We start from the raw sequence: 27,956 nt of genomic DNA, 5'->3' as shown, positions 1-27,956 counted from the left end.
ACAATAGACGAAACGATCTTATATTCAACGAAAATAATTTGGTAAAATTGATTAAAAAGCAAATTAAATTTTTTTATATTTGACATTATTCGTGACAGTGACAACTATGAATGAATGATTCACTGTCAATAATTGACAATGACATTGACTTTAATATGTTTTTGTATACAAATTACAATTTGTATTTCTTAGTTGATCGTAGTAATAAAATAGGTTAATAATTTCTCCCATTACATCTTACAGAAGTTCAATTGGAATGTTAACCCGTCTCAGATCATTTTCCACGGAAGCCTTAAAGGTTGTCAATAATGTTGCTAAGCAACAGTTTGTAGTGTCATTACAAGGCGGTATGTTATCGAATCCTTATTTTATTAATAATTCGTGCTGTGTTAGTAGAATTTTTCTGTATATGATTTTTTTACATTGATTTCCTCTTATATCTTTTCAACAGCAGAAGCCACACTAGATTATGATAGGAGTGGTAAGCATATAACTTTCATCCATACAAACGTACCGGAAGAATTTCAAGGAAAGGGAGTTGGAAAATTATTAGGGCAGGTCAGTAATTAAATTATAATCTGTCCTAAATTGTAGTTCCATATTTGTCATGTTTATGTTTAAACATTTGATATAATAGAGACATTGATGTAGACTAAGTGAATATATATGTTTATTTTTAAGTTTGTTTAATATATTGCAGCTCTGAAAATCAAACCATTAATTAATTTATGTTCCAGTATGCATTTGATTATGCTTTGGAGAATCAATTGGATGTGACATGTAAGTGTCACTTTCTTGCTAAATATTATAACGATAATATAAGTAAATACAAAGGTTTGAAAGTTATTATGCAATTAGAATAATAAGAAGTCTACTATACAACTATGGATCTTATTTGGTACCGCAGCAATATCCATTATTACTTAAGGGAAAAATACTATGGAAAAGTAAGGAAAATCAGTAAAAAAGCATTGTCACAGTTTAATGATTCGAAAGAATTTATATTTTTCAATGCAGTGACTTATGTTCTTGAAGGTCAAGCTCAAAAAGGAATAAATGAACTCACACCAATACAATCTGACAAAAATTTACAACTGGCTGCTATTATAGCAATAATTTATGGCTACAATCAGTCTAAAACTACAGAAAGTGATGATCTTTATAATTTAGAATCTAAATTAAAAGAAGAAAGAAAACAAGGTACAGCTGTTTCACTTTATTACGCAGGACTATTCTTATCATTTGCTGAGAAGTATGAAAAAGCATCAGATTACATTAACAAATCTCTAAGAAAAGATCCTAATAATTCTGATACAATTATTTTAAAAGCTTGGAATGATATTTACATGAACATTGGTAAACTACCTACTTCTATATTAGACGGATTTGAATTGGCTCTTACTAAAAGCGACAAAAATATTGAGGCGTTACTTGGGGTAGCAAAATTTAAATATTTTGTTAAAGATCATGATGCATCAAATTTAACACTAGACAGACTTATAGTCAGTAGTCCTGGCCAAGTTGTGCCTTTAATAGAGAAATTAAAAAATGAATTTGCGATGCAAAAGTGGGAAGCAGTCTATGATACAATGGAGAGGATATTTAAACAAGAAAGTGATAATGTTGATGCATTTAAAATAAGAATTTTTATAGAATTATGCAAAAATTCAGATTGCATCGAAGCTGTTGATCAATTAAATAGATTGTTTACTGTTTTAGAAATTGAGGAGCCTCACAATGGCTATCAGTTTTATAATACAGCACAGATATTTTCCAGAATTTGTGGTAGGTCAAGTGCTGTACTTTCTCAAGTTTATAGATTTGCACAATATGCATCAGAAATGTACACTAATGATGTCAATTATTTAAGCGAAGTTGGCTATCAATGTATACTTCAAGGCAAATATAAGGATTCACAAAACTTTTTTAAAGCTGCAAGCAAAATAGACAGCAACTCGATAACCGCACTATGTGGTTTAACTCTTTGTCAAATGTTAGAGAATGGTCCGACAGACCAAATTGCCCAACAGGTGGAATTATTATTTGAAATGCAAGGCAATGAGAAATTTCCAATTCTTTATTTATTATCAGCTCAATTAAATAAGAAAAGTTCCAATGCAGTAACATTTCTTAATGAAGCATTCTCTACTCAAATATTAATAGCTGATCGTCATCCTTTAAGTTTGGTTTACATTAAAAAATTGGATCCAGACTTTTTACTTGAAGTATATAAGGAGTATAAGAAACATTTACCTAAGAAGCCATTCGTGATAACAAGTTACCTATTGTATACACAAGAAGGAAACAATGCTTTAGTGAACAATTGTTTTAAGATATTGGAAACAATTACTAGGGCATGTCCCGGTTTGATAGTGGCTTTATTTGAATTAGCTAAATTGAAATTTTTATTTGGTTACGCACAAGATGCTCAGAAGCTAGCACAACGGATTGTTGAGTTGGACAATACTCATGCTGGTAGCCAAGTATTATTGTCTCAGGTCTACGTCCAACAACAAATGTATACCAAAGCAGCTCAATGTCTCGAAATGTGCTTAAGCTACAACTTTAAAGTGCGGGACAGTGCAATGTATCATTTTCTAAACGGTATAATATTAAAGAATGTCAATCAAATTCAAGATGCCTTATCAAGTTACACAACCAGTCTTCAAATACTACACAGTAAAAGTTCTGTTACAAATTTGAATCGTTCCTTCGAATGGGATTTAAATATAATAGATAAAGCTTCACTTTATTTGCAAATTATTGAAACTCATATGGAGTTAAATCAATTTGGTGAAGCGGGAAAAATTATGCAGGTATATTATTGTTGTTTTTAATTTTTTTATCTCAAATGTCATATATTTCTTACTGGCTAAATATTCAACTTCCAAATTAGGAGTTTATTTGTCTATTTAACTTTTATTAGTAACTTTTTGTCTTCCAATTATGCTACAACATGTCATGATTTATCTCTGATATGCAAATTTTATGATGAGATTGTTTTTGTCGTATTAAATTTGTTTTTGTGTTGCATATTTATATTTGTCTATTTTAGGAAGCAATACAAGAAATATCGTACACTTCAGAGGAAGGTCGTTTACTTATAGTTCGTGCGGAATTAGCCCTTAAGAAAGGCGATGCAGATAACGCTATTGATATACTGAATGAAGTAAAACCTGGACAGCCATATTATTTCCAAGCTCATAGTAAAATGGCTCATATTTACTTGAAAGATAAGAAGGATAGAGCTAAGTTCACGTCTTGTTTCAAAGAGATTGTCAGCAATCATCCAATGGCGGATGCACATACTATGATGGGAGATGCATACATGTCTATTCAAGGTTAGTATTAAGATTTTCATCTCCCTGTCTTTATTCCACTTACGTAAGGTTCTTAACTATGTATGTCACCATTCGCACAAGCCATCCATCTCTCCACTGTCATATTTAACATTATCGAAATAATCTTGCTAATATTATAAATACAAATGTTTAGATGGATGGTTGGATGGATGTTTGTTTGAAAGTATCTCTGGAACGGCTCCACGAATCTTAATGAAATTCGACGCAGATGTAGAACATAGTCTGGAAGAACATATAGGCTATTTTTTTTTAATTCCGCGCGGACGGAGTTGTGGGCAACAGCTAGTAATTGATAAATTTAAAAACATGCTTTAACAGCCACTCTCAGATTCGTTAATTGAGCGCTAAGGGAGTTTCTTAGTGTAGGTTTCTCATACTAAATTTATACTAATGATCACCACTTCAAGACTAGAATTATTGTATGTTAATTTTTAGAACCTGTACAAGCAGCAGACTCTTATGAAATGGCTTTAAAAGGAAATCCTAAGGATATGCAATTAGTAAAAAAACTAGGCACAGCTCTAGTAAAGATGCACGACTATGATAAAGCCATACAACATTACGAAAACGCCATCAATCTTTTAAATGACGACGAAATAAAATTTGAATATTTGGAACTTTTAGTCAAGGTATATTGAAAATTATAATGTTCGTAAGAAACGGGATTCTTACCACGATTAGGCTGTTTGAGCTCCCGATATTTCGGCACAGTTGCATGCGCCATGTTCACGGGTTGACGGGTTGAGCTCAAACAGCCTAATCGTGGTAAGAATCCCGTTTCTTACGAACATTATATTAGGTCCTTACATATGAAATTGGCGTTTTTCGTACTGGCCACTTTAATCACGAATTTCTCCTCTTTGGTAAGGAATTCCAAATTCAAATTTGTACAGCTATAGACTCATGTATTTGTGGTTCGATGACCGTCATTCATTTGTTTTTTTTCTTCTGTTTTTTTCTGTTTGCGTCACTCATTTTACAAAATGGAAAACTTAAAATATCGCATTATTTACGAGTACGAGTTCCGCCGTGGCACTAGTGCTGCGGAAACGACTCGAAGGGTGAATGATGTGTATGGCGGTCGTGTTGCAAAAGAAAACACAGTTCGTTTTTGGTTCCAACGTTTTCGTTCTGGAAATTTCGATCTGCAGAACAAGCCCCGTGGACGGCCTGAGACTCAAGTTGATAATGAAGAGTTGAAGGCTATTGTGGAAGCGAATCCATCGCAAACCACGTCCGAGTTAGCTGCAGGCTGCGATGTTAGTGATAAAACTGTTTTAATTCACTTGAAGCAAATTGGGAAGATTAAAAAGCTTGAAAGGTGGGTACCTCACGAATTGACTGAAGCAAACCGGCAAACGCGCGTCGACTGTTGCGTTACATTACTAAACCGGCACAATAATGAAGGTATTTTAAACCGAATCATTACCTGTGATGAAAAATGGGTTCTTTACGATAATCGGAAGCGCTCAGCGCAATGGTTGGATCCTGGCCAGCCAGCCAAATCCTGCCCCAAGCGAAAATTAACCCCAAAAAAGTTACTTGTTAGCGTTTGGTGGACTAGTGCCGGTATTGTTCATTACAGTTTTCTCAAATCTGGCCTGACTATTACAGCTGATGTCTATTGTCAGCAATTGCCAACCATGATGGAAAAGGTAGCGGCTAAACAACCTAGGCTGGTCAATCGCTCCACGCCACTGCTCCTTCACGACAACGCTAGACCACACACTGCGCAACAGACGGCTAGTAAATTAGAAGAGCTTCAATTGGAAAATCTAAGACATCCTCCGTACTCCCCGGACCTTGCTCCAACAGATTACCATTTTTTTCGAAATTTGGATAACTTCTTGCAAGGGAAAAAATTCAACTCCGATGGGGCAGTCCAAATCGCCTTCAAAGATTTTATTGATTCCCGTCCGACTGGTTTTTTTAGTAAAGGGATCAATGAACTACCTATGAGATGGCAAAAGTGCATAGAAAATAATGGTTCATACTTTGATTAATTAAATATATTATATTAAAAAATATTCGACTTTTTGTTCCTCCCATACAAAACGCCAATTTCATATGTAAGGACCTAATATTAGTAAAAACCACGAAAGTTTGAAGTTATATATATTGAAAATTCACACCATTCATAAATTAAAATATTAAAATTTTATTTATATTCATACAGTTTCTAGTTTCCTTAATAGGTTAATTTGGCTTAACAAATTTCAATATAACAAAACTTTCGATTGTTATTTTTCACAGTTAAAACAATATGACAAAGTAGATTCAACAATAACAAGTGAACTAAATCAACTGTACAATAAAGAGAAAGACATGGCAACACTGAAGAGACGCATACGTCTTCTTCTTATACAAGCGAAATGTCGGGAATTAAAAAATCCTACCGGTGGTAACACTAATCTGATACTCACAGAAGCAAAGGATTTACAAATGGCTATCGTAAAGAGGGTAGAAATAGATTCTAGAGGTGACATACAAGAAGAAAGGCAACAGTTAACAGATATACTTTGTATGTTGGCGAAAGTAAAGTCATTGAAAGAGCCAGGAGTGGCTGCTAATTTGTATTCAGAAGCACTAATACATTCACCAAGGGATCCTAATACTTTGTTAGCGTTGGCTAAACTCTATGCTCATGTAAGTATATTATTATTAGAACATTCCGAATCCATAATAAACTTTTTGTATTCCTTAAAATCATTCTAGTACTTGAAGTCCTATTTATAATATTAAATGCATTAAATTTTAGATGAATAATCCGGAGAAATGCGAGCAGACGTGCACCCTCTTACTAAATACAGACCCAAATAATGAATCGGCTGCAGTCATGATGGCGGATTTGGCGTTCCGTAAGGTAAGAATTTCAAAATACGCGATAATATAAAACGACCATCGTTACCGTGTTTTAATTCGCCGCCAGCGCCATCTAGTGACAACTTGTCAAATTGGTAGTTGCAATTGTAAAAATGTCTGCTTCAGGTTGACTTTGAGACGGCACAGAGACACTTGAATCAGATTCTGTCAGTGCGGCCTTGCAGCTGGGCCGCGCTGGCGCAGCTCATAGAGGTGCAATGGCGGCGCGGCAAGTTGCCCGATGTCGAACAGGCGCTCGACAACGCTAAGAATTCTATGCTAAATCCAGAAGATCCAGGTTTTTATAATAATACTTTTACATCATTAACCATAATAGGAATTCAATACGAGCCTGCTGGAAGACTTCAACCTCATATTTCTTTTTCTTTGTAAAACATTGGTTAAAAATTACTTTAAAATCTTAACAGTTATAGTTAAATTACGCCAATGGTGGCTCACGTTGATATAGAACTTGCAATAATGATGGCCACTAGTTTAGTGATTAAGATTTTGAAGACAATCTCTTTACCACAAAAAAATCATCACTGATATGACAGTTAACCCTTAGAAATAAACTATTCAAGAAGTACGATTTAGGGTCCTTCAAGAAGCGAGCGTATCACCATCTCAAAGGCCGGCAACGCATTTGCGATTCTTCTGGTATTGCAGATGTCCATGGGCGTCGATGAACATCTCAGTGTTCCCGCTGCTCATTTGCTCCCTTCTCTTATAAAAAAAAAATAGTGTCTGTCGTGACGTGTGGTGACATGTGACGTGCGGTGACGTGTGGTGACGTGTGACGCGTGTGTAGGGTACAAGTACTGCAGCGGTGTGTGGGCGCTGTGCGGAGGACAGACGAGCCTAGCGCTACGTGAGCTGCACGCGGCGCGGCGCTCGCAGTGGGGCCGCAGCGCTGCGCGCCGCATGGCTCTACTCTGTCTCTCACAGCATACGCCAGACTCGCTCGCTGAACATTCGTAAGTCTACGCACGCTTCTTAATGTTTTTCATTTTATTTGGATTATTGTAAGGTTCTATAGCCAGAAAAAAACAGTCGATGAAATTATAGGTACATTCAAAAGCTCGTATATTGATTTCGACCGTTAAAGACTAACCTCATTCCGATCGCACACTACACTATGTGGTCAGAATAACGTCAAATTCTACACATAATGGTCATAATTTTTTTTTTAGGTATTATATTGCTAGAATTGTGAGATTAGTGATTGAAACGAGGTATGAATTTGTATTGGTTGATTGTTCCACAGGGAAACTAGACTATTAGCTTTGAAAACAGCTGAGAAGCTTCTGTCAGAGGTAGATCCTATAGAGAGGAGGTCACTGCAAGCGCTGCTGCTGCTCGCCAACAAGCAGAAGCCGCAAGCAGAGAAGGTGCTGCAAGATCTGCTTGCATTAGCTACTGAGGACGCGTACCAGGACGACCCCTACTTAATACTGGCTATTGCTAATGCGTAAGGAAAATAATTTAACTCGATATATTTTTTATGTTGTTGATTATTGCTGAATATATATTACCTTTTTTTATTGTATAAACTAGCTGTCGCCTTTCGAATCTATCCGCGTGGAATATAAAAAAACTTAACAACAACTTAGCTTATGTATTCTTCCAGACTATGTTCTATATGTGTGACAAATTTCATCAAGATCCGTTCACCCGTTCTGGAGATATCTTCAAACAAACATCCATCCATCCATTGATCTAAGTATTCGCATTTATAACATTATATCTGTTTAATTCATCATCATCATCAGCTCACTATACGTCCCCACCGAAAGGCTCGGAGCCTACCCCAAGTTAGGGGTGACTAGGATGACTATAGAGTCAACCACGCTGGCCCAGTGCGGGTTGGTGTATCTGTTTAATTGATTTTGACAAATAAGTCTCCAAGAATCACAGACAGATTGTCAAATGCTCAGACAGACGACAACACTGTTTACAATACATAAGGTCTCTGATGAATCTTGCTTTGGAAAAGAACTGGTTCGAAAGACTAACTTGTAAGACACTAGTCTATCATTAAATTTTGAATTGTAAAACATAATTAAAAATTTATTACAGTTACAATATACTGAAACAACCAACTCGTGCCAAGAATATTTTGAAGCGAACCATATCTTCTATACCCTGGACACCGGAGAATGCTGATGGATTGGAAAGGTAATTTGATGATGAATTAGTCAGGGTGATACAAATTTGAATATTTTCTAGACATAGCTAATATTTTTTTTTATTATATGCTAGATGTTGGTTAGAAGTGGCAGATGGACAGATCAATTCAGGTAAATTGGATGCCGCCAAAGAACTGCTCACTAAAGTGTTGAATCACAACAATTCTTGCGCCGCCGCCTATCAATATTTAGGTATGTTAAATGTTTATAAAACAGATACAGTGACCCCATAATCTTGGAGAGAACTTAAGTCTGCACTAAGTATTCTAGCTGCGGCCATAAATAACCCTTGTGTCGATTTCAATAGGAAATTTTCTAGAAATTAATTTTTTTCATAATAAAACTCCCTTAGGAACATGTTTAGTGAACAATTGACTCTGAGTATAAACTAACTAAACTAACTAGGGTGACGCAGTGACCCAAAGTGGGCCTTGGCCTCCGACAACAAAAGTCTCCAATTTCTCCGATCCCGCGCCGTCCCGACCCAATCTCGGACCTGTAGGTCCCGAAGATCTCTATCTACCTCATCCATCCAGCGATACCTGGGACGGCCAACTGGACGCCGACCATTCGGTCGTCCCATATATGCGCGTTTGACACCACGAACATCATGTATTCTTTTGACTCTGAGTATGGCTGTTAAAAATAAAAATGATTTCTTTTAGGTTATTTAGCAGAAAAAGAGCAGAACTACAAAAGCGCGGCACATAACTATGAGAACGCGTGGTCTCACACGGGGCGTGCGGATCTCGCGCTGGGATACAAACTTGCGCACGCGCATCTCAAACTGCGCCGCTACCCAGAGTGCATCGTCGTCTGCAGGCACATACTGAAGGTGCACCCTGAGTACCCCAAGATAAAGAAGGAAATCATGGACAAAGCGAAGGCTAATCTACGCACCTAGATTCAGGTAAATGCAAATTGCGACAGTAAAATTTATTTCCGGAAAAAATCCTTACATTGCTTTAATACAATTGAAATATGTTAATTTTTAAGATCTATATTTGATTTTGATGATTGTAATAATTGCTATTAAAATTTAAGTAATATTTTTAAATCGTTTTAACTTTTCCTTGAAATATATTAATAAATGCAGCAAATGTCGAGTGTTAACTAGTTTCTAGGATGTGTTTAATTTCTATGATCTAATATTATAAATGCGAAAGTTTAAAGCAGGTATTCCCAAAGTGGTCGATATCGAACTTAAAGCATTGCTACTCACTCTGTCTTCTTCTATTGACCTAAGTCAGAATTAATAATAATAATTGTGATCTTAATAGTAGGTAATTTGGCCATGGGGGGTCTGAGGTAACGGTTCATTTTGGAAAAGGGGGTCACTTGTCCAAAATAGTTTGGAGATCTCTGATTTAAAGGGATGGATGGATGTTTGTTTTAAGTTATCTCCAGAACGGCTCTATGGATCTAGATGAAATTTGGCATAGATTTAGAACATAGTCTGAAGGACAACATAGGCTACTTAAGTTTTTTTTAATCTGTGCGAACGGAGTCGCTGGTAACAGTTGAAATAAAATTTCATTATAAAGTATGCTAAAATATATTTCAATCACACTATTGCTTGTGACATAACAATCTTCGCGGACACAAACATGATATAAATATTGTCGCGAACTATTCTCACTACTAATACATTTTTTTTTAAATTTATTCCTCATCATTATTCTCGAGGATCGTCTTGAAGCAGAACGGCTGGAAGATGTAGCCGAGACCGGAGAAGAACTTGCTCATGAACTCCACCCTGGAAATTACATTTTTTTTAGTCATAGCCCGGTCTTAAATAAAAAGATAAAACAATTCTTGTAACAAAATGAAATCGTTACAGAGAAATAATCGTGGCAGATCAAGTATAAGAGTATATCTAGTTTTTTTTGTGAAGTGGTAGTTTTCAATAACTAAATAAGACTTAAGTATTAGGTACATACCAGTGCAGACGCAAAGTATGCAGGAAGGCGGAGAGACCCTCCATCATGACGAGGATGGCGAGGGTGAAGAGCGCCCAGAAGCAGAAGGCGACGTACAGTTTGATGCCGCCCACGTATGTCGGGTCTCGCAGTCCGAACGCCAGCACCATGTCCCACAGCACCTCAGATAACTCTGCATAAACGACAATATATTATTAACTAGCTTTTACCCACGACTCCTAGCTTTTGCCCACGATTCCTAGCTTATGCCCACGACTCCTAGCTTTTGCCCAAGATTCCTAGCTTTTGCCCACGACTTCGTCCGCGCGGAATAAAAAAAAATGTTATAAGTAGCCTATATGTTCTTCTATATTGCATTCGATATATTGAATCGAAGAATGCACCATATTAAACTGATCTCTATTTTACATGGTTATATCAAACAAATCTGAGTTCAATTTAAATTAGTTTGATTAAATCCATATATATTTTTTTTTATTACGCACCGATTGAAGTAAAGCAACTTTATCAATAGTGAAAAAGGAGTTAAATCGATAATCATTGTTAGAGTTCCGTACCTCAAAAAGAAAACACGGAACGAAAATTATAAAAATGATTAAAATAAGTATAATATATGGTTATTTACCTGCGTGAGCGAGGGAGAGTGCCCACAGCCGGAGGTAGGATGCTGTGTGTGAGATGGTGCTGAGGACGTACTCGATGGTGTGTATGGCCTGGTGGATCATGATCTCACTGAAGGGCTCGTCCTCATGCGAGTGTGGTGCTGGCTTGGCCGCCTGCGTCTGTCCAGCCTCGCTGATGTCCGTCTGCTCCTGCATCTCTATGCTTTGGTTCACGCTGCCGTTTGAATGCTCAGGCTGAAATATACAACAAAATCACATCTTATCCCCTCTCTATTTTTATATGCATAAAAATATACAACAGATGAAAAAATATGATCTACATAGTAGACATTTGTCCAAGCCCCGTATAAAAACACGCCTCTCCACTATATGCCAACAACGAATTCTATCATACTTCGGCCACACAATACGCAAAGGAGACGAAAGTCTAGAAAAACTTCTTGTCATTGGCAACACTCAAGGAAAAAGACCACGCGGCCGCTCACCAACAAGATGGACTGACCAAATGAAGGAGTTGTCGTTCACAAAATTTTATACCGTCGTGAGAGACGCGCTGGACAGGAGCCGGTGGAGGCATATCATCCGCTCCAGATGCGACCCTGCACATGCTGACCACGATCCTCAGAAATGAGGGACCGACACAGAGAGAGTAGACATTTGTATGTATAAAGGAGTACTACAATATTGGGCAAACATTTTTTTCTTCCAATAGTCAATGTTTATGATGTGTTTACCTTGGATTGCTTCTTCTTGCTGACTGAGAGCAGGTAGAGCGGCTTTCCGAACAGCATGACGGGTATGCAGCAAAGAGCCACCAGCACGAAGACGCGCTGCAAGGTGCCCTGACCTTCGAACATGAACTCCTTGCAGCCCGGCTCTGGCTCGTTGCTGGAGAACAGCATCATGTTGATGAACAGGATCAGCACCGAGGGTGCGCAGCCCTGCTTGTACGCTTCATCTGGAACATCACAATAAATCTTTAAAATGCAGACTCGAGTTATTAAATAAATTATGTAAATAAAAGCCTTAAAATTAAATAAGGAATCTATATATATAAAAGAAAGTCGTGTTAGTTACACTTTTTATAACTCAAGTACGGCTGAATCGATTTGACTGAAAATTGGTGGGCAGATAGCTTAGAACCAGGAAACGGACATAGGATAGTTTTTATCCCGATTTCTATTTTTTATTCCGCGCGAACGGAGTCGCAGGTAAAAGCTAGTGAAGTTATAAAATATACCAGTGGCGAAGGTGCTGTAGGCGATCCATTTGTAGAACATCATGAATACCATGTAGAGGAAGAGCAGGCACAGGAATACGATTTGCGGAATGAACTCTAAGATGATGGAGTAGCGCCTCTTGAAGAAACTGACAAAAGAAAAAAAAAATAAAGTATCCTTTACACTCTTAATAATTATTTTAAGTCTGTTTAATTCTGAGTAAAATTATAATCGTTAAATTCCACTGCCGTTATATTTGTTGTGTCTATTTTTACTAAAAGAATGAGACGAAAGAAGAAGTATTAAACAGTGGAATCCCACGGTAAAAACAGGGTAAACTGACTTGTAGTTGACGACACTCATGCAGACACCGAAGATCATGTGGATGACGCCGAAGATGATAGAAAGCTTCATTTTGTATGAGTTCAGGAAGATGATCTTGTTGTCAGCGGACTGAAAATTATTTAGATTTTTTTAATCCATTTGCAAAATTATCTTTGCCTTAACTATCTCAATATTTTAGAAAATAAAATTAGTGCTCTCGCTTGTTAATATACTAGCGCAAATAAAATAAAATTAGACAGAAAAAAGAAACTAACCTGCCAAATAGGATCAATACCGATAAAGTAGGGTCTATTGATGTAAGAAGCTTTAGGGTCGAGAGTGAGAGAGGGGTTCTTTTCGAGGGTGTCGTTGTCGTAGGGCACGAACCAGGTGGAACCGAAGATGTTCATGGACTTGGAGAATATATCGTTGTACACTAAACCGGTGTACATGGAGAAGCAGCCCATGAGTAAGATGATGTAACGACCGGCGAAGAAGATATTCCAGATTTCATTGTTGGACTTCTTGGCGGCGAGGGAGACCTCCTTGATGACCATCCAGGCTCCGAACATTGCCATGATGCAGCCATGGCCCAGGTCACCGAACATCACCGCGAATAAGAACGGGAACGTAATTATTGTGTACAGTGCTGAAAACAATGGTACAGTCATTTAATAATGCAATTTTAATGCTATTGTGAATTTCTTCAAAAAAATAAATTGTTCCACAAAATTGTACAATTTCTTAGGACTCTGCCTCCTGTGGTAGGTGGTGGGGGGGGGGATCTGTGTTACAGGAGGTAGTGCCTTCTCTTAATTTAAATCTTAAATAGGTACTTATTTATACAGTACGCTTGTATAGGGTTCCAGTGACTGTCTCGGCCTATTGCTAGGTCGAGCACTCGACTACTCATTGAAGACCTTACGCATTGTATCATTTTAATTGTACAGTGCTAATATAAATTACGTATAATTATACAAAATATACTTATTGAATTTCTAAAAAAACTTACAAATTAAAAAAAATGCATAATGTGGAAGACATTGCTTAGCTATCTTTAAGTCGAGTGCGTAGTAAAAAAATGTGAGCCGTCATGGGACGCCTGGCAGATGTGAAACATCGTGTGTATACAAGTAATATGCATAAAAGATAATATTATTAAAATAAAATTATATATTTATGTATACCTCAGTATAGCGTGGCGACCCGTCAACACACCGTACACTCTGCTACACATAAAATATATATATATGTATACCTTACTATACGTCCCGTCGCCACGGCAAGCGTCGCCACGCCAACAATTCGGTTTACAAGTGATCCTATAGATGTTTCACATCAAAACGGATGTAGCAACAAATGTATGTATAAAATGTATTACCAGGATTGCACTCGCGGTATGAGGAGACACCGTAGGAGTCGATGAGAGTCTGAAAGCCGCGAGTGAAGCGGTTGGTGCGGTTGAAGGTCGGCGGCTCCTCGTCCGTCTCTATGCAGTTCAGGAACGATGGGATAGAACTGCCGCATGCATTCTGAATACGAACACATCATGATATAGAATTTTTAAAATCTAAACGTTAATTAAATATGAGATCTTTATTGAGTGTTATCCGATAATGGAGAGAAAAATTGCCTTTTTCTCACTCTAGATGTCAGCATGATCGAGTATGAAAGTAATACTAAATATACCACAGATATACAAAAAAAACACTTTATTTTATGTATAAAGTTCTCTGTGGACTGTAATTATTGCAACGACTTCCGTCAAATTACATTCAATTTTTTTTAACAAAAAATTTAATAAAGGACATTTTTTAAATCGCTGGAATGACCAACTACTTAGAGCTTTTTTCTTAATTTTTCTCCCCATTGATTCATGCTTTCACTTAATCCAAGGAATTAGACAGATTTCGATGCATTGGTTATTATGGCCCAGATTTTTTCTTTTCAATGCATACTCGAAAAGTATATTGAAAACGTGTTATTAAGAACACAAATATTATTTAAAAGACGTAGAACTAACAGATCCGTCGGCCAGCGCCTTCTGTACGTTGGGCAGGTCCGCGGTGGGCACCCAGCACTCGCCGATGAGACACTTCTTAGTGACGTCCATGTTGAAGAGGTTCAGGGTGTGGTAGATGGCCTTCATCTTGCGCACCATGATGGACCAGCTCGCCAGCTCCTTGGCTACGCTCGCCAACACGCGTTGTCTGTGGTCGCGGGTTTGATTCAGGACCTATAATAACATCATTGCCTTGTTGTTTTTTTTTGAAGGTACTGTGTTTTACATAAAGGGACTAAGCTAAGGCTAAGGGTTCCGTTTTTTCCTTTCGAGGTACAGAACCCTAAAAAGATAAACAAATTAAAAGATATCTATGTTAATTTTACCAGCAAAATAGTTGAGTTAAAATGAGAATTAAAATAGAATTTCTTAACTAGTTCTTTGGAAAAGTAAATATTTAACTGAAATAAAGAATAATATCGACTAAAAGATGTAAGACAATAAAATACTATCGTTTTATTACTACTAATATGTGCAAATATTTAAAATTATGTTAACACGCTGTAGTTGTCTCGCTCACCATGTTAAGATCCTCGAGCCTGGTGCGGACTCCCTTGACCATGTCCTGTCTCTCTGTGTTGGAGGGGGGGCAGGGGTACAGCGAGGCGTGGAAGCCGGTGCACACCTTCTTGATGCGCGACTTCAGCTGCTCACCTTGGAAGAACGCCACGAACACCGTCTTGTAGATCTCGTTGCCCTACAATTTAATGTTATTTTATAAGTAGAAGAGAGAGAGAAAGAATATAATTCTTCTTCGATCGTCGATCTTCTTCTAAGAGAATTAAGAAGAAGAAGATCGACGCCTTCGCATGATGGACATTCGCAACACCAGAGGAACTGCAGATGCTTTGAAGGCCTTTGAGTAAATAATTTCTTTTCTGTTTGGAATAATGGTAAAATAAAAAATAAACTCGCCAGATGAGTAAATCAGAACATATTAGTATAGAAAGGTGGAGGTGTGGAAGAGTCAGAGTTACACTAACCGATGTAGGATCCTCGAGAGGTTTGTCGAGCTCAGCGCGACGCAGGAAGACATTGCCGCGTGAGATGCGCCACAACATGCGCTCGAACGCAGGCACGCGCTCGCGCTGCACCACGCCCGCCACGAACCCCAGCCGCCCGCGTGTCGCCGCCTGCTGCCCACCCGCCTCGTCCGATATCAACGACCTGGATATTACCGTAATCACTTAGTAATAACCAGTTTATTACCACTTACTTCAGGTAATAAGATTCACCCTTTCTTCTCTTTTAATAAGTTCTTCGGATATATGTCCGTTACATTCGTGGGAATTTGTAAGATATTTTTACTATATTTCAAGGTCAAACGACAGGAATTACCCCCACTTTACGGCAATCGTCTATGTTATCGTGGTGAACTCCTTCTTGTCTAACTAATGCTGTAACAGACTCTACCAATGTTATATTCTACTAGTGCATCGTCTTTTGTATTATATATGCTTTACTTACTTTGTAAGTGAGTCCATTCCGATTTCCTCCTGTGCGATGAAAAAGGCCTCGGTCTTCTCCAGCACGTGTTTCAACTCGGTCAGCTCCAAATAATTCTGCTTCAGGTTCACCGCATTGTGCGACAGCTCCAGGATTTCGTTCTCCGTCTTTTCCAAGTGAGCCTAAAATATTTGCATCAAATATTATACTTCAGAAGTTTTCGTTTTAGGTCTAGGTTTTTTTTTATAAGGGGACAAACGAGCAGCGAATACATCAAGGTATTTATAGACGCTCATGGACATCTGCAACACCAAAGTAACCAGATGCGTTGCTGTCCTTTGTGACGGTAACTCTAAAATAGAAACAGCAATAGAAGTAAATACTGTTTGTTTGAAAAATGGACAAGTCCGTCTAAAACAAAACCAAATCATACTGTCGTCCTCGCCCTACTAATAAATATCAAGTCCTTATGATCCTAAACATTGAGATATTTTAAGTGGCTCAATGATTGCCTAGAATTGAAAGCAAACGCCATTAAATCAAAAACAATCAAGCCGCTGTCAAATACCCAATCGCTTATCTTATCGTCGGTATGATTGTTAACGTCTTGAAAGGTTGTAAATTACACAATTAGTAGGCTTGTGCATAACTCTGATTAATCGAAAGCTTTATGGCGTGCTGTAATTTTTTAATATTGAATGAAGGTGAACAAGTATCCGGTTAGGTTGAAAAATAAATTTCAAAACCATGAAGCAGAAATGTTCATCTATTTGAAAACCGCAAAACACAAGTTATCCTGTAATAATATTTTACTATTATTGTCGAATGTCTATATGTTGTGAACAATAGTCTTTATTGTTGAATGTTGGTCCCACTTTACTGCTGTCTCTTGGTATACTGACCTCAAGGTCGATGATCTCCCTTGGGTTAGGAGCGCGCGGGGGCTCCTTGACGTCGGGCACATCCACGCCGTCCTTGTGCACCTCCGCCTCGATGTACCGCAGTTTCCTCTCCATCTCATCGCAACGACGTACCTCGTTAACGAACTTACGTTGGAATGCGTTAACGTCGGGGTTCAACTGTAATTAAAACATGATAGTAAATGTTATATATTTATCTTGATTTCTATTAAATAGGAAAGAGACCAATGCCCACATCTGCTACAGTATAAAAGGTTGCAGATGCGTTGACAACCTTTATTTCACAGACGAGGGAACGTACGAAAGCGAAGGGGATTAGAAAAAAGGAAAAGTTTTACTAAGCCACTTCGTGATCATTATCCGAGTCCTAAATTAGGACTTGATCAAGACAGAAAATAGAGTTACAACTCCTGATTTGTTCTAGTACAAAGTAAACTCTGAGTTTATTTAAAATTAACTGCTATGTTTAAAATAGAAGAAGGTCTCTGGAAACAATTTTAAAACGATGCGTCTTAAAAATTGCATTTAGGTTTTCCGCAACGTCATTAGCAAGGGAATGTTTCTAGGAAACATAGTTTATAAGGTAAAGCCGATCATATGTGATAAAACCGCACTGAAGACTGACATTAACTATTTTATTGTGTCGACTACCAAGAATATGAAGCAAGATGCATACGTTTTTATAAATCATTAACTAGCGTTAGCAAAGTTCATGATGTTTTATAATACGTGAATTATAAAATATATCTCAAATGTTTTCGTAATACATTGTATTATTGAAATAAAAACACATATATTTTATGTTCATAAGCCGTTGCCTTAAATTCTTGCTACAATTCTTGCCAAAAATCTGGGACATACCATATACATTTGTAACTTAGCATATAAAGTAAATCGTACTCATGTCATGGATAACATTCTAGAGAAGCTTGCTAAAAATCTATTTAAGGTAAAATACCATTTTGAGACTACATTTTGAACCATGTATAAAGCATGATGTCCTAGCCTATGATGGCCGACCACTTTAAACTTGATGTATAATGCAATTTGAAGAGAGGCCAATTTTATCCATGCGGAAAGTTGCACAAACTAGTTTTTTCCATAAACAAAAACTCGCATGTAAAATGAGATTGTCTCTTCAGTTACTGGTAAACATTTTATCTGCCTTTACATAATAACGTAACTATAAATTCAGAACATTTCTAGTTTCTTATGGTTTATTTAAAAAGTATAGGCGTTTAGTCAATTGTGTGCGTACGGCTTTCAAGTTGCATTATTTCGGGTGTGGCGAGTGAACCGAAGACAGGATGACCTTGTCTCCCTCGTAGTAACGCCTTGATGGCCTTACATTTAGCATAACTTTCCGAACCAGTTTAAACCAGTAGCTAATATGTTTTAATTCACATCTATACAATACATCCCGTAAAATCAAAATCGGAAAGACCACTTTCCTTTGCATTTAGAGATCATAGTTCATGTATCGATATAAAAAACAAATGGTATCCGTGTTAAATGTTTATTAGCCATGAAAATGTGTTTTATCGTAATTTAAGTGTTCATCAAGTGTATTTAAACATGTTATGTAAGCGTTTATTTAAAAAAAAATTAAGTCATCAATTTGTATATACTGGGAAACTGCTATATATATAACTGCTGCCTAATTTACAAGTTTTTTGTACTTTTGGCGATATTTTCGTTATCTGTAAAATACAATAGCGATATGTAAAAAAATATATACGATACATTTAATTAACAAAATCAAATAAGTGTTAACAAAATGCTAAGTTACGTGAATCGTGATGTGACATCATCACTATGTCAGTTATTCCCACGGGAAAGCGTAAGCTTGCCCCCACAAGTATACAACCTGTCCCGCCATTACAACCTGCATACGACTTTCTGATGCCATATCAACTTTGGTCGGACAAAGCTTTAGACATAATAATTAGGCACAAACGTTTTAGTGTCGACATTTGTTTGAATGATTACTACTTTATAAATAAAATTATTTCAAGTTGTGTTTACATCATTAAAGAGCCAGTAGTTTGTAGCAATCTCAATAACTAATTGTTGACATGCGATGATTTGTTTTCATTGTAAACCAAGAACAGGTGTCAAAATCCTACTGCTCTTATCCCATGCCTATTTATTATATGTGTCATACTTACATCTCTGAACTGCACAGTGCCTGCCTCTCCTAATTCCGATACGGAGGTGTACGCCGCCTCTGGCTGTATGAAGAGTTGGCATAGCGCCATCTCTTCGCTCCGGAACATCGCCCCCATGTTGGTGCTTTATTGTTCCTCTACCTCTGTAAATAATATTACAATAAGTTTCATAAGAAACAGTAAGGTTATACTAATATTTGAGAAAAATATGAAATTGATACGAAATGTAGGGTAGTTATAAATGAAACGCTGTGAAACTAAAAAGACTATCGAAAGTAGTCACAGTCTAGCTTTAACACTCGCTGGAGAAACACGTGCGGTTCGTGAAGACATGGCAAAGTGGTTCAGGTTATTATAGTAGTGAACTGAAATTATTCGTAGAGTAAATTTTTCATATTAATCTTTTTGTCGTTTTATGTATTTATCATACATAAACAGACGTGAAACCTAAACTTAATTGAGAAAAAATTTAATGACATGTAAATCGAGTCAAGAGGCGTAATTAAAGTGCCATTTGGTAGTGACGGCCAAGTGCGATTGGAATGAGGGCGACCGCCTAGTGGACAGCGCTACAGGATGTTACATTGATACTAAATAACATATAGAGTTCTTGTGTTCATTTTGTAACCTGTTAGAATTAAAATTTCTAATTATAGCATTTATTACCTACACATATCTACCTAAAATATTAAGACGGCTGTAGAGAGTCAACAGCTGTGTATATACTGGATTCCAATCAAAACCTTAAACTATAGATAGATTGCAATTCTAAAACGTTTAAACGTTTTCCAAAATATTTCTGATTAAATACATATAACTTCACTTGTACAATTTTCACAAAATAATGAAGTCTTAGGCTTTTGATCAAAACGGAGTTGTGCATTTTCCTGTTCATTCTGTCTTTTCTCCAAACCGTGAACGAAACATCTGAGCAAAACATTTTGCTATCTCTATTTTTCAAAGAGAACGAGAGATGGACCACAATATGTTTTTGTACGAGTGTTTCACAATGGAAACTTGCTGATATAGAAAGGGCAAGATACATTGGTGAAGATATAGCTTATTGTATTCTTGTCTCTATTGGAGTAAATACAAATACTATATCGATTGTATGAACTGAACACCATGTATAACGAGTGCAAATATCACCCTTGTACAACGCAACAAGGTCATCTCAGTGTTATCGTGAAGTAGGTACTATTGATCTCGGTCATACTTTGTACCTATTAAAAAATAAAAATAAAAACGTCATACTTATATTGCAAATATCGCACTCAGAGTCTAATCGTTACTTTAGTGTCTACACTACTTTTTCAGACTAATATGGGATGCAATTAGTATATTGGTAAAGAGAACAGAATAAAAATCATGTATCCAAGTATCATAAAAATATTTTGATTACATTATTTTGGTATTTTCGGACCACAGAAAAGGTTAGATTGTCATAAAATGAGTATAAACTCGACTCTACATTTTAATTGTATACAAATAACAATTCCTATAACCTTCAATCTATTGTAGGTAAATGTGGCACAGTTAATAATAATTGTAGACATAATTATAATACAAAGCGTCTCTAACAAGAGATCGTTAAAGGAAATTTAAAAAAAATCTTATCTATATTGTTGCTTAAGATTCATCGATTTAAATTGAAACAAAAAAAAACTAAATTCTACTATAAATAACGAAGCTAGTAAGACTTGTTCTTGAACCAATGTACAAAACTTCGCTTTAGTGATTTCAGTCACGCGTTAAGATTGGAAGCGACCATCACCGACAACCGTGTCCAGAATTCGACACGTTCACTCTAATCATGGGTTACGACTGCCAAAAAACATATTGTCATCTCAATCGTTTCCAAAGTAAATAAGAAGGATGACAAATTATTTTTGCATACATATTTCAGTAATGGAAATCCACAATACAATAAGTCTCAGTTGCAAGTTTTTCCTCAAATATAAACAATGTAGTCTGACTAAATTCAAATGACGTTACTGTCTTAAATTTATCTCTACTATTTATATAATTTTTAACGTGTAAGAAGGACAAGTAAAAATAGGGTTTTTCTCGTCTGGTTTAGCAGAAAAAAATATCGAATAAGTTTCAATATTAAAATAAAAGGAGTACACCTTAAACTATAGAAAGGCCATATATTGTACAAAAGAATTTAAAATGATCATGATATTCTTCCTGTTACACTATGTTTCTTTAACCATTTAACGTTCAACAAATAAACCCTAAGTGGATGTTTTAGCAACTGTTAAATGACTCTGAGTATGGTAATCAGTGCAATAATACGAAGGATTGTTATGACGCAAGGCCGGAAGGTTTTTGCATACCTGTGTTCACCTTACCGTAACATTTTTTTTATCCCAACGTCGTCGCGTCGACGTTTACAAAAACATTGTCCCCTTGATTTCCGATAAAAACAGACTTATAAAAACTGAGGAAGTGATTTTAACACAAAAACGATAAGATTTATTTTTAAAAGTTATTATTATGCGGTTCACTAAACGTAGAAAATAAAATCTCTTTCTATCATCTAAATAGTTTAGTTTTTACTATGAGAGGGTCATAAGAAAAAAAACTTTAAATGTGATTTTACATATATCTTTAAAGCAAAGCTTGTTTGAAATGCTAATTGCTTGTTGCTTTGGAAACAATACTGACAAAAAGATATACGAATTAGTTACGTTATATTATAAACAATGACTGTATATTTCAGTACTAAAACAGTACTGAGTAATGAAGTCAGTAAAAATTATCTTTATTAACTAAAAATATACCCACAAACAGTTTAAAACACTCTTGAGTGCGTAAACAATGATCTGAACTCGCCAAGGCAAAGAAACGATAACAACATAACGATTGAACAAGGTTAATGTAGTACTCGTAATGTGTCCCTATCCCACATACGGAGGTAAAGGACATTACATTCACGAAAAGGCCCGACCGGTCCCCATGTCATGTATTTCCGGCCAGTAATACTTGATCAGTTCCGACATGTTTTTATAATGTATTTCCTCAATACGGAACGTACTGGCACAATAAAAACTGTCACATATAATAAGTATGAAATAGTAATATTTTATTTTTATATGAATTAACTGTTAAAGATTAATTTATGCTTGAATAAACCCGGCAATGTTATAATTATTATGACTTTGCTTTCTCCGCTTGTTTAATAGATAATAATAATTTTATTTTTGTCTCATTATTATTTCATAAATCATTCGGTTTTATTTAATTATTATTTATTTGATATATTACAATATTAATTTATATTATTATTAATTAGTTAATTTAATGAACATTGTTCGGAAGTTTTACCACATAGGTTGTTGTAAGCGAATATTTTCCCTAGACACAAAAATTAAGTGAATACTAGAACGTCACATCCTGCTATAAACATAGTTTAGTCATTCATGATAAGAAGTCGACAAAACATATTCAAAAAAGCAATACTTTTTCCTACAATTGCAATTTTCGCTTTGAAATAGAAAAAAAATACCAGAAACATTTGTCTTGGACATATACATTTTTTTTAATAGAGCACTAGCACAAGCATGTTTTCAGGTATGGATAACACACTTATAAACAAGAAAGAACTGCTGATAGATTAATTCGAATTCTAAAATAAAACAGTAAATTTTATATAAACAGATTTAAAGCATCTGTTTTTAACTTTTCCATGCACTAGAAATATTTCCAGACGCAACATTGTTAATTTTTAGCTCACCTGATGTTAAACTCTTATCTTCCTTGTTTTTAAACTCGGAGCAAATGTAAACAGTGACCCAAGTAAAATAAACTATCTTATTTATGTTAAAGAACGCCTCAAATACTGTAACTTTTGAATTTTATTCGCTGATGAAAGACTGGTACAAACACATCTCAGCATTTCTCAAATTTTTTAGGAGATAGAATTTTTTGGATGGATTTTTCATCAGTGGAAGCCCACTTTTACAATGAGTTAATTTTTGGAACATCGCCTATATGTTTTGATATACGGTATCTCTTTTTAGCCGACTTCAAAAAGAAGGAGGTTATCAATTCGACTGTATTTTTTTTGTATTGAATTAATGAATACCCGCATGCGTTGCAATTACGAATTTTAAATAATGTTAAAGAATAATTCAAAATAATTTATAAAAAGCGAAAAATACTTTAATTTGTAATTTTTATACATCAAAAGCGGTCTTTAGCTACATCAAATAGTCCTAAAAGAGTTTCATAACAATTTCATCAATAGTTCAGGAGTACATAGAGCACAAACATGGGTTGTGAATATTTTTCATAACGATTTTAAAATTAAATAGTGTTCAATAAAGAAGCATGTGTAAAACGATACGTCTGTAACGTGATATGTGTAAACTGGCGCCGGATGTTGTTTATTCTTTGCACGTTGATTGCAAAGAGAATCAATTACAAAAATGTAACGACTTGTTGACTGGAAGTCACCTGCTTGAGTAGCAAAATTAATAGGTATGGGAATAAGCTTATCACGAGTTAATACCTCGTAGAATCATATTACTCTAAGTATAATAAGCTATGTATGTTTATACAAAAGAATTCTCTACATAAAATAAACTTTGCTATATTATTGTTACTAGATTGATATTAGATTATTAGGTTTAAGGTTCTGTAAACTCAAGGGAGGGTCGGTGGCTCAGGGGTTAAGCACTTGACTTGCAATCTGCAGGTCCTGGGTTGGAATCCCGCCATATACCAATGTGTTTTTTTTTTCCATTTTTTTGTCCATTTATCCGACGTTCTTACGGTAAAGGAAAACATCGTGATGCAACCTGCACATATCTGAGAAGTAATTCAATGATATGTGTGAAGTCAACCAACCCGCACTAGGCCAGCGTGGTTGACTATGGCCTAGTCACCCCTAACTTTGGGGTAGGCTCCGAGCCCCTCAGTGGGTACATATAGTGAGCTGATGATGATGATGAAACTCAATTAGTAATTCAATTATGGTTCTTTGAGATCGAGATATTTTTGCCTTGAATTTGCTAAGATCTGAGATCATAATGGCGGATTTCAAGATTGCATTAATATGTTAAATATTGTTTGAAGACGTTTGTCTTGTTAGAAGTGTTTATTGTCGTTTCATAAAAGAACTCTAGAACCTACAATCTCTATACCACGACTAATTCATATACCAATTCCTTATAAAGTTATCGTATTCTGAAAATATTTATTCATTAAAACAAATAACATACGTAACTTGGTTTTAAATACTTTTAAAAGAATTTCATTATCTTGAGAACTTAAAACTCGACATGTATTTAACCTCATTATAAAACAGTGCATGTTTGTGCAGAGCATGAATAAAACATATCAGCGGAGCAAGCCTTAGCTCAATATTTGTTTTTAATACGTTAGTCACACAAGGCGTATTACTCATTCTGATAATTGCTGTATAATAAACCTTGCCAAATACAGCGGCGGTAATTCAAAGACTTTTGCGAACGTAAATGCTATGGAACATATTTGGCTCCTACTTTTAGTGTTAAGGATGTTAAGATTTGCAATCCGGCGAGTGTTTTATTTTTCTGGGACCTTCGTTCTTTTTTCAAATTTTTACTGCCGGTAAAATGTGACAAGTGGATTCTTATTTGAGTATACTCCTAATTAACTCAAAGTAAAGTAGCAAATATTTTTATTACCATTAACCTTTCAGGTGTATTATTATTTAGTACATCGATGTGAATAAGAGGTTTTTAAATTTTCGTTTATCTGTTTATGAAAAGAATGTCAAAGACTATCCCATTCTATCATTTCTTCCCGTCGGTTTTGTTTTTGAATAATGTTTTTTTTATAAGGCCCAGGAGCTACCAAGGTCTACACCGGTTTCACTTATGTCAAATCAGCCTCCATTTAAAAACGCCCGCTACCAAAAAGATCTAGATTACAAAAATTTCAACACACTAATTTAAATAAAATTTAATTTAGCGTTGACACAAATGCCCATAGAGTGCGGGCACGTCGTGCTTTCGACACAAAACACACATACAAACGTATTGTTATGTATATTGATTTGAACTAAAATATGTTTAGTATATTGCAAAAATGTTGCGCTATCAGTACATCCATGTGATTACGTAAGGTTTTGTTTTAGCTGACATATTGTTCTAAATAAAAAAATGGCGAAAATTTACTTTTTCATGAAAATGCAATATGCCTGGTTTACATTTTGCCAATACAGTAGGACAGTAGCGCTGGCCTTAATGCAGTTCAAGTATGAGCAAGCTACTGTTCAGGTATCCATCATATGACTTTGAGTTACATGTTAAAAATTATCAATGTTTCTCTTTGCTTAGGGTCACGCGTCAATCATGCAGATAAAAATCTCCGTATACATTAAGATAAGAATATTATCAAAGACTTCTTTCATCAGCACGTATACGTTCAGGTGCAGGAATTAAACTAACAAATAATTCTGTACAACCAAATCATACAAGTGTACTCAATATTTTTTATTCGTATGGAACGTTTAGTTTTAGATGGAGGCATGGATATTTGTTAGAATGTATCTCCAGAACGGCTTAATGGATTTCCCTGAAATTTGGCATAGATGTAGAACAAAGTCTGGAACAACACATAAGCTACTTATTAATTTAATTTTTATTGCACGCGTTCGGTATCACAGCGACAGCTAGTTATTGAATAAGGCTTGAATAGGCCTTTCAAGGTGTGATTACCATTCCGGTATAGATGTGTCCACCTTGTTATATTCTACCCTTTTTACATGAGAGCGAGTGATATATGTTTTTTTTCTTTGTATATAATAATCTCATTAATTTCAAACTGATGCTGTCAATACTAAATTTGTAGATGACCGATTTTGCCTTGTAATTTTGCTTCCTCAATATAAGGAAAATCTACATTTCCGCTGCTTATTCAATACAAAAATATCCTGTTTAATGTTTATTCTCCAGATATCAAGAAGATTATGTCTCCTGCCCACCAAAACTGTTATATAATTATTTAATGTCATGTATGTAAGATTTGTCACAAGTGAATCACATGATTAGAAACTATACATGCTTAGAATTTAAATAAATAAAAACAACTTGCATTTCTAACAGTACCATTAAGATGTCTACTAAAATCAATTCTACCAGAATTGAATTTAAAAAAAAAAAAACAATATGAATCTTTAACAAAATATTGGAATCAATGAAAAAAAAACATCTCAAGGACATAAGGCTTTATTGTCCAAAATTGCAAGCTATTTTGAGACTTCGACCTTTCGTCATAATGACATACTTCGCGTAAATAGCTCTACATGAAGTTGGTTTTTTTTTCTTTGTGATATTGGCAACTATGCAATACTTATAGGTGTTAATGACTTGTTTCTTACTCACGACTCAGTGATCAAATAGCATTGCTTTGGAATACGGGGACGCAAGTAAATTTAAATTAATATTTTTATAAGAATAAAAACACTTTAGATAAAGTCGGAGTTAATAACATGTAATAAAAATCAAACGATAAGGTATTCATTTTCACACGACTTAAAACTTGACTATGTTATTTTTAATCTCACAAATATCATGAATACAAAATCTACGAAAGATTTTAATCATTTAATTTTTACTTAAACCGGTTTGAAGATTCTGTCTTTATTTACATAAATAAAGAAAATACGTTAACTATTTTTACAATATCAATATTAATAAACTTATCACATTAATTTATAAACTTAAGAAATGTTTTTAATATGTAAAGTTATTGTTTTTATAAAAGTAAATCGACGACGCATCACAAGCCGTACCCCCACAAGTATTGAAAGCAATCATAGCCTTTGTATCGATCAATATTATCAAACATTTAATATAAATATTGTAATAAATGTGTTTAAAATAAGTAATATTCATTCTAAATGAGCCATTAGTATAAATAAAGTTTAATAGAATGCTTACGTACCAGTATTAATATGTTAGATTTGTGTGCACAAAATACACGTAACGCGCGTTCACCGCGCAAGAGCAAACTGAACCGATTCGTTATGTTGGTGCTCCCGCGCATGTGACCAGTACAATTCGTGATGCGAGCATTAAATTAATTTGTTCATTGGCGCGCTATTTACCAAATTAAAACGCATGTAGAGCATAAAACATTACTTGTGAATTGATATACAACAATAATTAAAGATATAAACTTTCTTTGTATAATACAAGAACACATTTAAATAGATATATGAAAATCGTTCTAAAATGCTTTTTCGCTGCTAAATAAATATTTAAACTTTTACAACTATTTGTAATCATCTTATTTTCCCTTGATTTAGTATATTTATAGATTAATTTAGTTACTTACGTATTTGAGAGTCCTCCAACTGATGCGCGTGAAGAAATAAAATCGTGCCTCAGTTATTTGCAGGAAAATCAGCTGATGATAAGGAAGACGAGAGCTATCTCGTGATCTCGTTGTGCGGTTGGTAGCACTGTTCGTGCAGCCTCATGCTTCTCAAAGTTGCTTATTGATAGCAAAATACTATGTAATAAGACTGCTACTTACGTATTGATTTATGTTGAATATTTTTAACTTATAACGTTAGATATTTTACATATTATCAAATCATAATTATTTTATAGTCGACACAACAATTTAATATGGTTATTTTTTATTTTCGTTTTATTCTTATTTGAAGTAAATATTAAATACCTATATGTAATTAAACTTACCTACTTATATTTAGTTATTCAGGTCAATAATAAATACTTCTAATTTTACTGTATGTCTTACTAAACTTACTAATATTATAAATGCGAAAGTAAGGATGGATGGAAGTTTGTTTGAAGGTATCTACGGAACGGATCTTGATA

General features: G+C 35.4%; 2 protein-coding genes across 2 annotated transcripts; one reads left to right on the top strand and one right to left on the bottom strand.

Annotated features, from left to right (window-relative positions):
* Nucleotides 1-154: 154 nt before the first annotated feature.
* LOC106720582 (tetratricopeptide repeat protein 21B) lies at nucleotides 155-9,362 on the top strand. Its single transcript, XM_045678831.1, has 13 exons — nucleotides 155-347; nucleotides 452-558; nucleotides 738-2,816; nucleotides 3,056-3,341; nucleotides 3,798-3,991; nucleotides 5,616-6,008; nucleotides 6,121-6,225; nucleotides 6,351-6,522; nucleotides 7,036-7,201; nucleotides 7,492-7,695; nucleotides 8,304-8,402; nucleotides 8,487-8,605; nucleotides 9,079-9,362. Exons 3-13 carry the CDS (start codon nucleotides 885-887, stop codon nucleotides 9,315-9,317), a joined length of 3,909 nt encoding a protein of 1,302 aa, XP_045534787.1. The 5' UTR covers nucleotides 155-347; nucleotides 452-558; nucleotides 738-884; the 3' UTR covers nucleotides 9,318-9,362.
* A 711-nt stretch (nucleotides 9,363-10,073) lies between these two features.
* On the bottom strand, nucleotides 10,074-27,151 carry LOC106720762 (V-type proton ATPase 116 kDa subunit a1). The gene is made up of 15 exons (XM_045679113.1): nucleotides 27,055-27,151; nucleotides 19,117-19,259; nucleotides 16,931-17,107; nucleotides 16,050-16,210; nucleotides 15,566-15,749; nucleotides 15,103-15,279; nucleotides 14,544-14,756; nucleotides 13,902-14,052; nucleotides 12,796-13,169; nucleotides 12,540-12,649; nucleotides 12,217-12,344; nucleotides 11,711-11,934; nucleotides 10,979-11,210; nucleotides 10,354-10,525; nucleotides 10,074-10,169 (listed from the first exon to the last, which is right to left on the bottom strand). Exons 2-15 carry the CDS (start codon nucleotides 19,231-19,233, stop codon nucleotides 10,076-10,078), a joined length of 2,514 nt encoding a protein of 837 aa, XP_045535069.1. The 5' UTR covers nucleotides 19,234-19,259; nucleotides 27,055-27,151; the 3' UTR covers nucleotides 10,074-10,075.
* Nucleotides 27,152-27,956: the final 805 nt, after the last annotated feature.

Source organism: Papilio machaon, chromosome 8 (assembly GCF_912999745.1).
Source record: "Papilio machaon chromosome 8, ilPapMach1.1, whole genome shotgun sequence".
Classification (NCBI taxonomy): Eukaryota; Metazoa; Arthropoda; class Insecta; order Lepidoptera; family Papilionidae; genus Papilio; species Papilio machaon.
The sequence above is the reverse complement of the archived record's forward strand: the minus strand, read 5'-3'. Positions and strand labels throughout refer to the sequence as shown.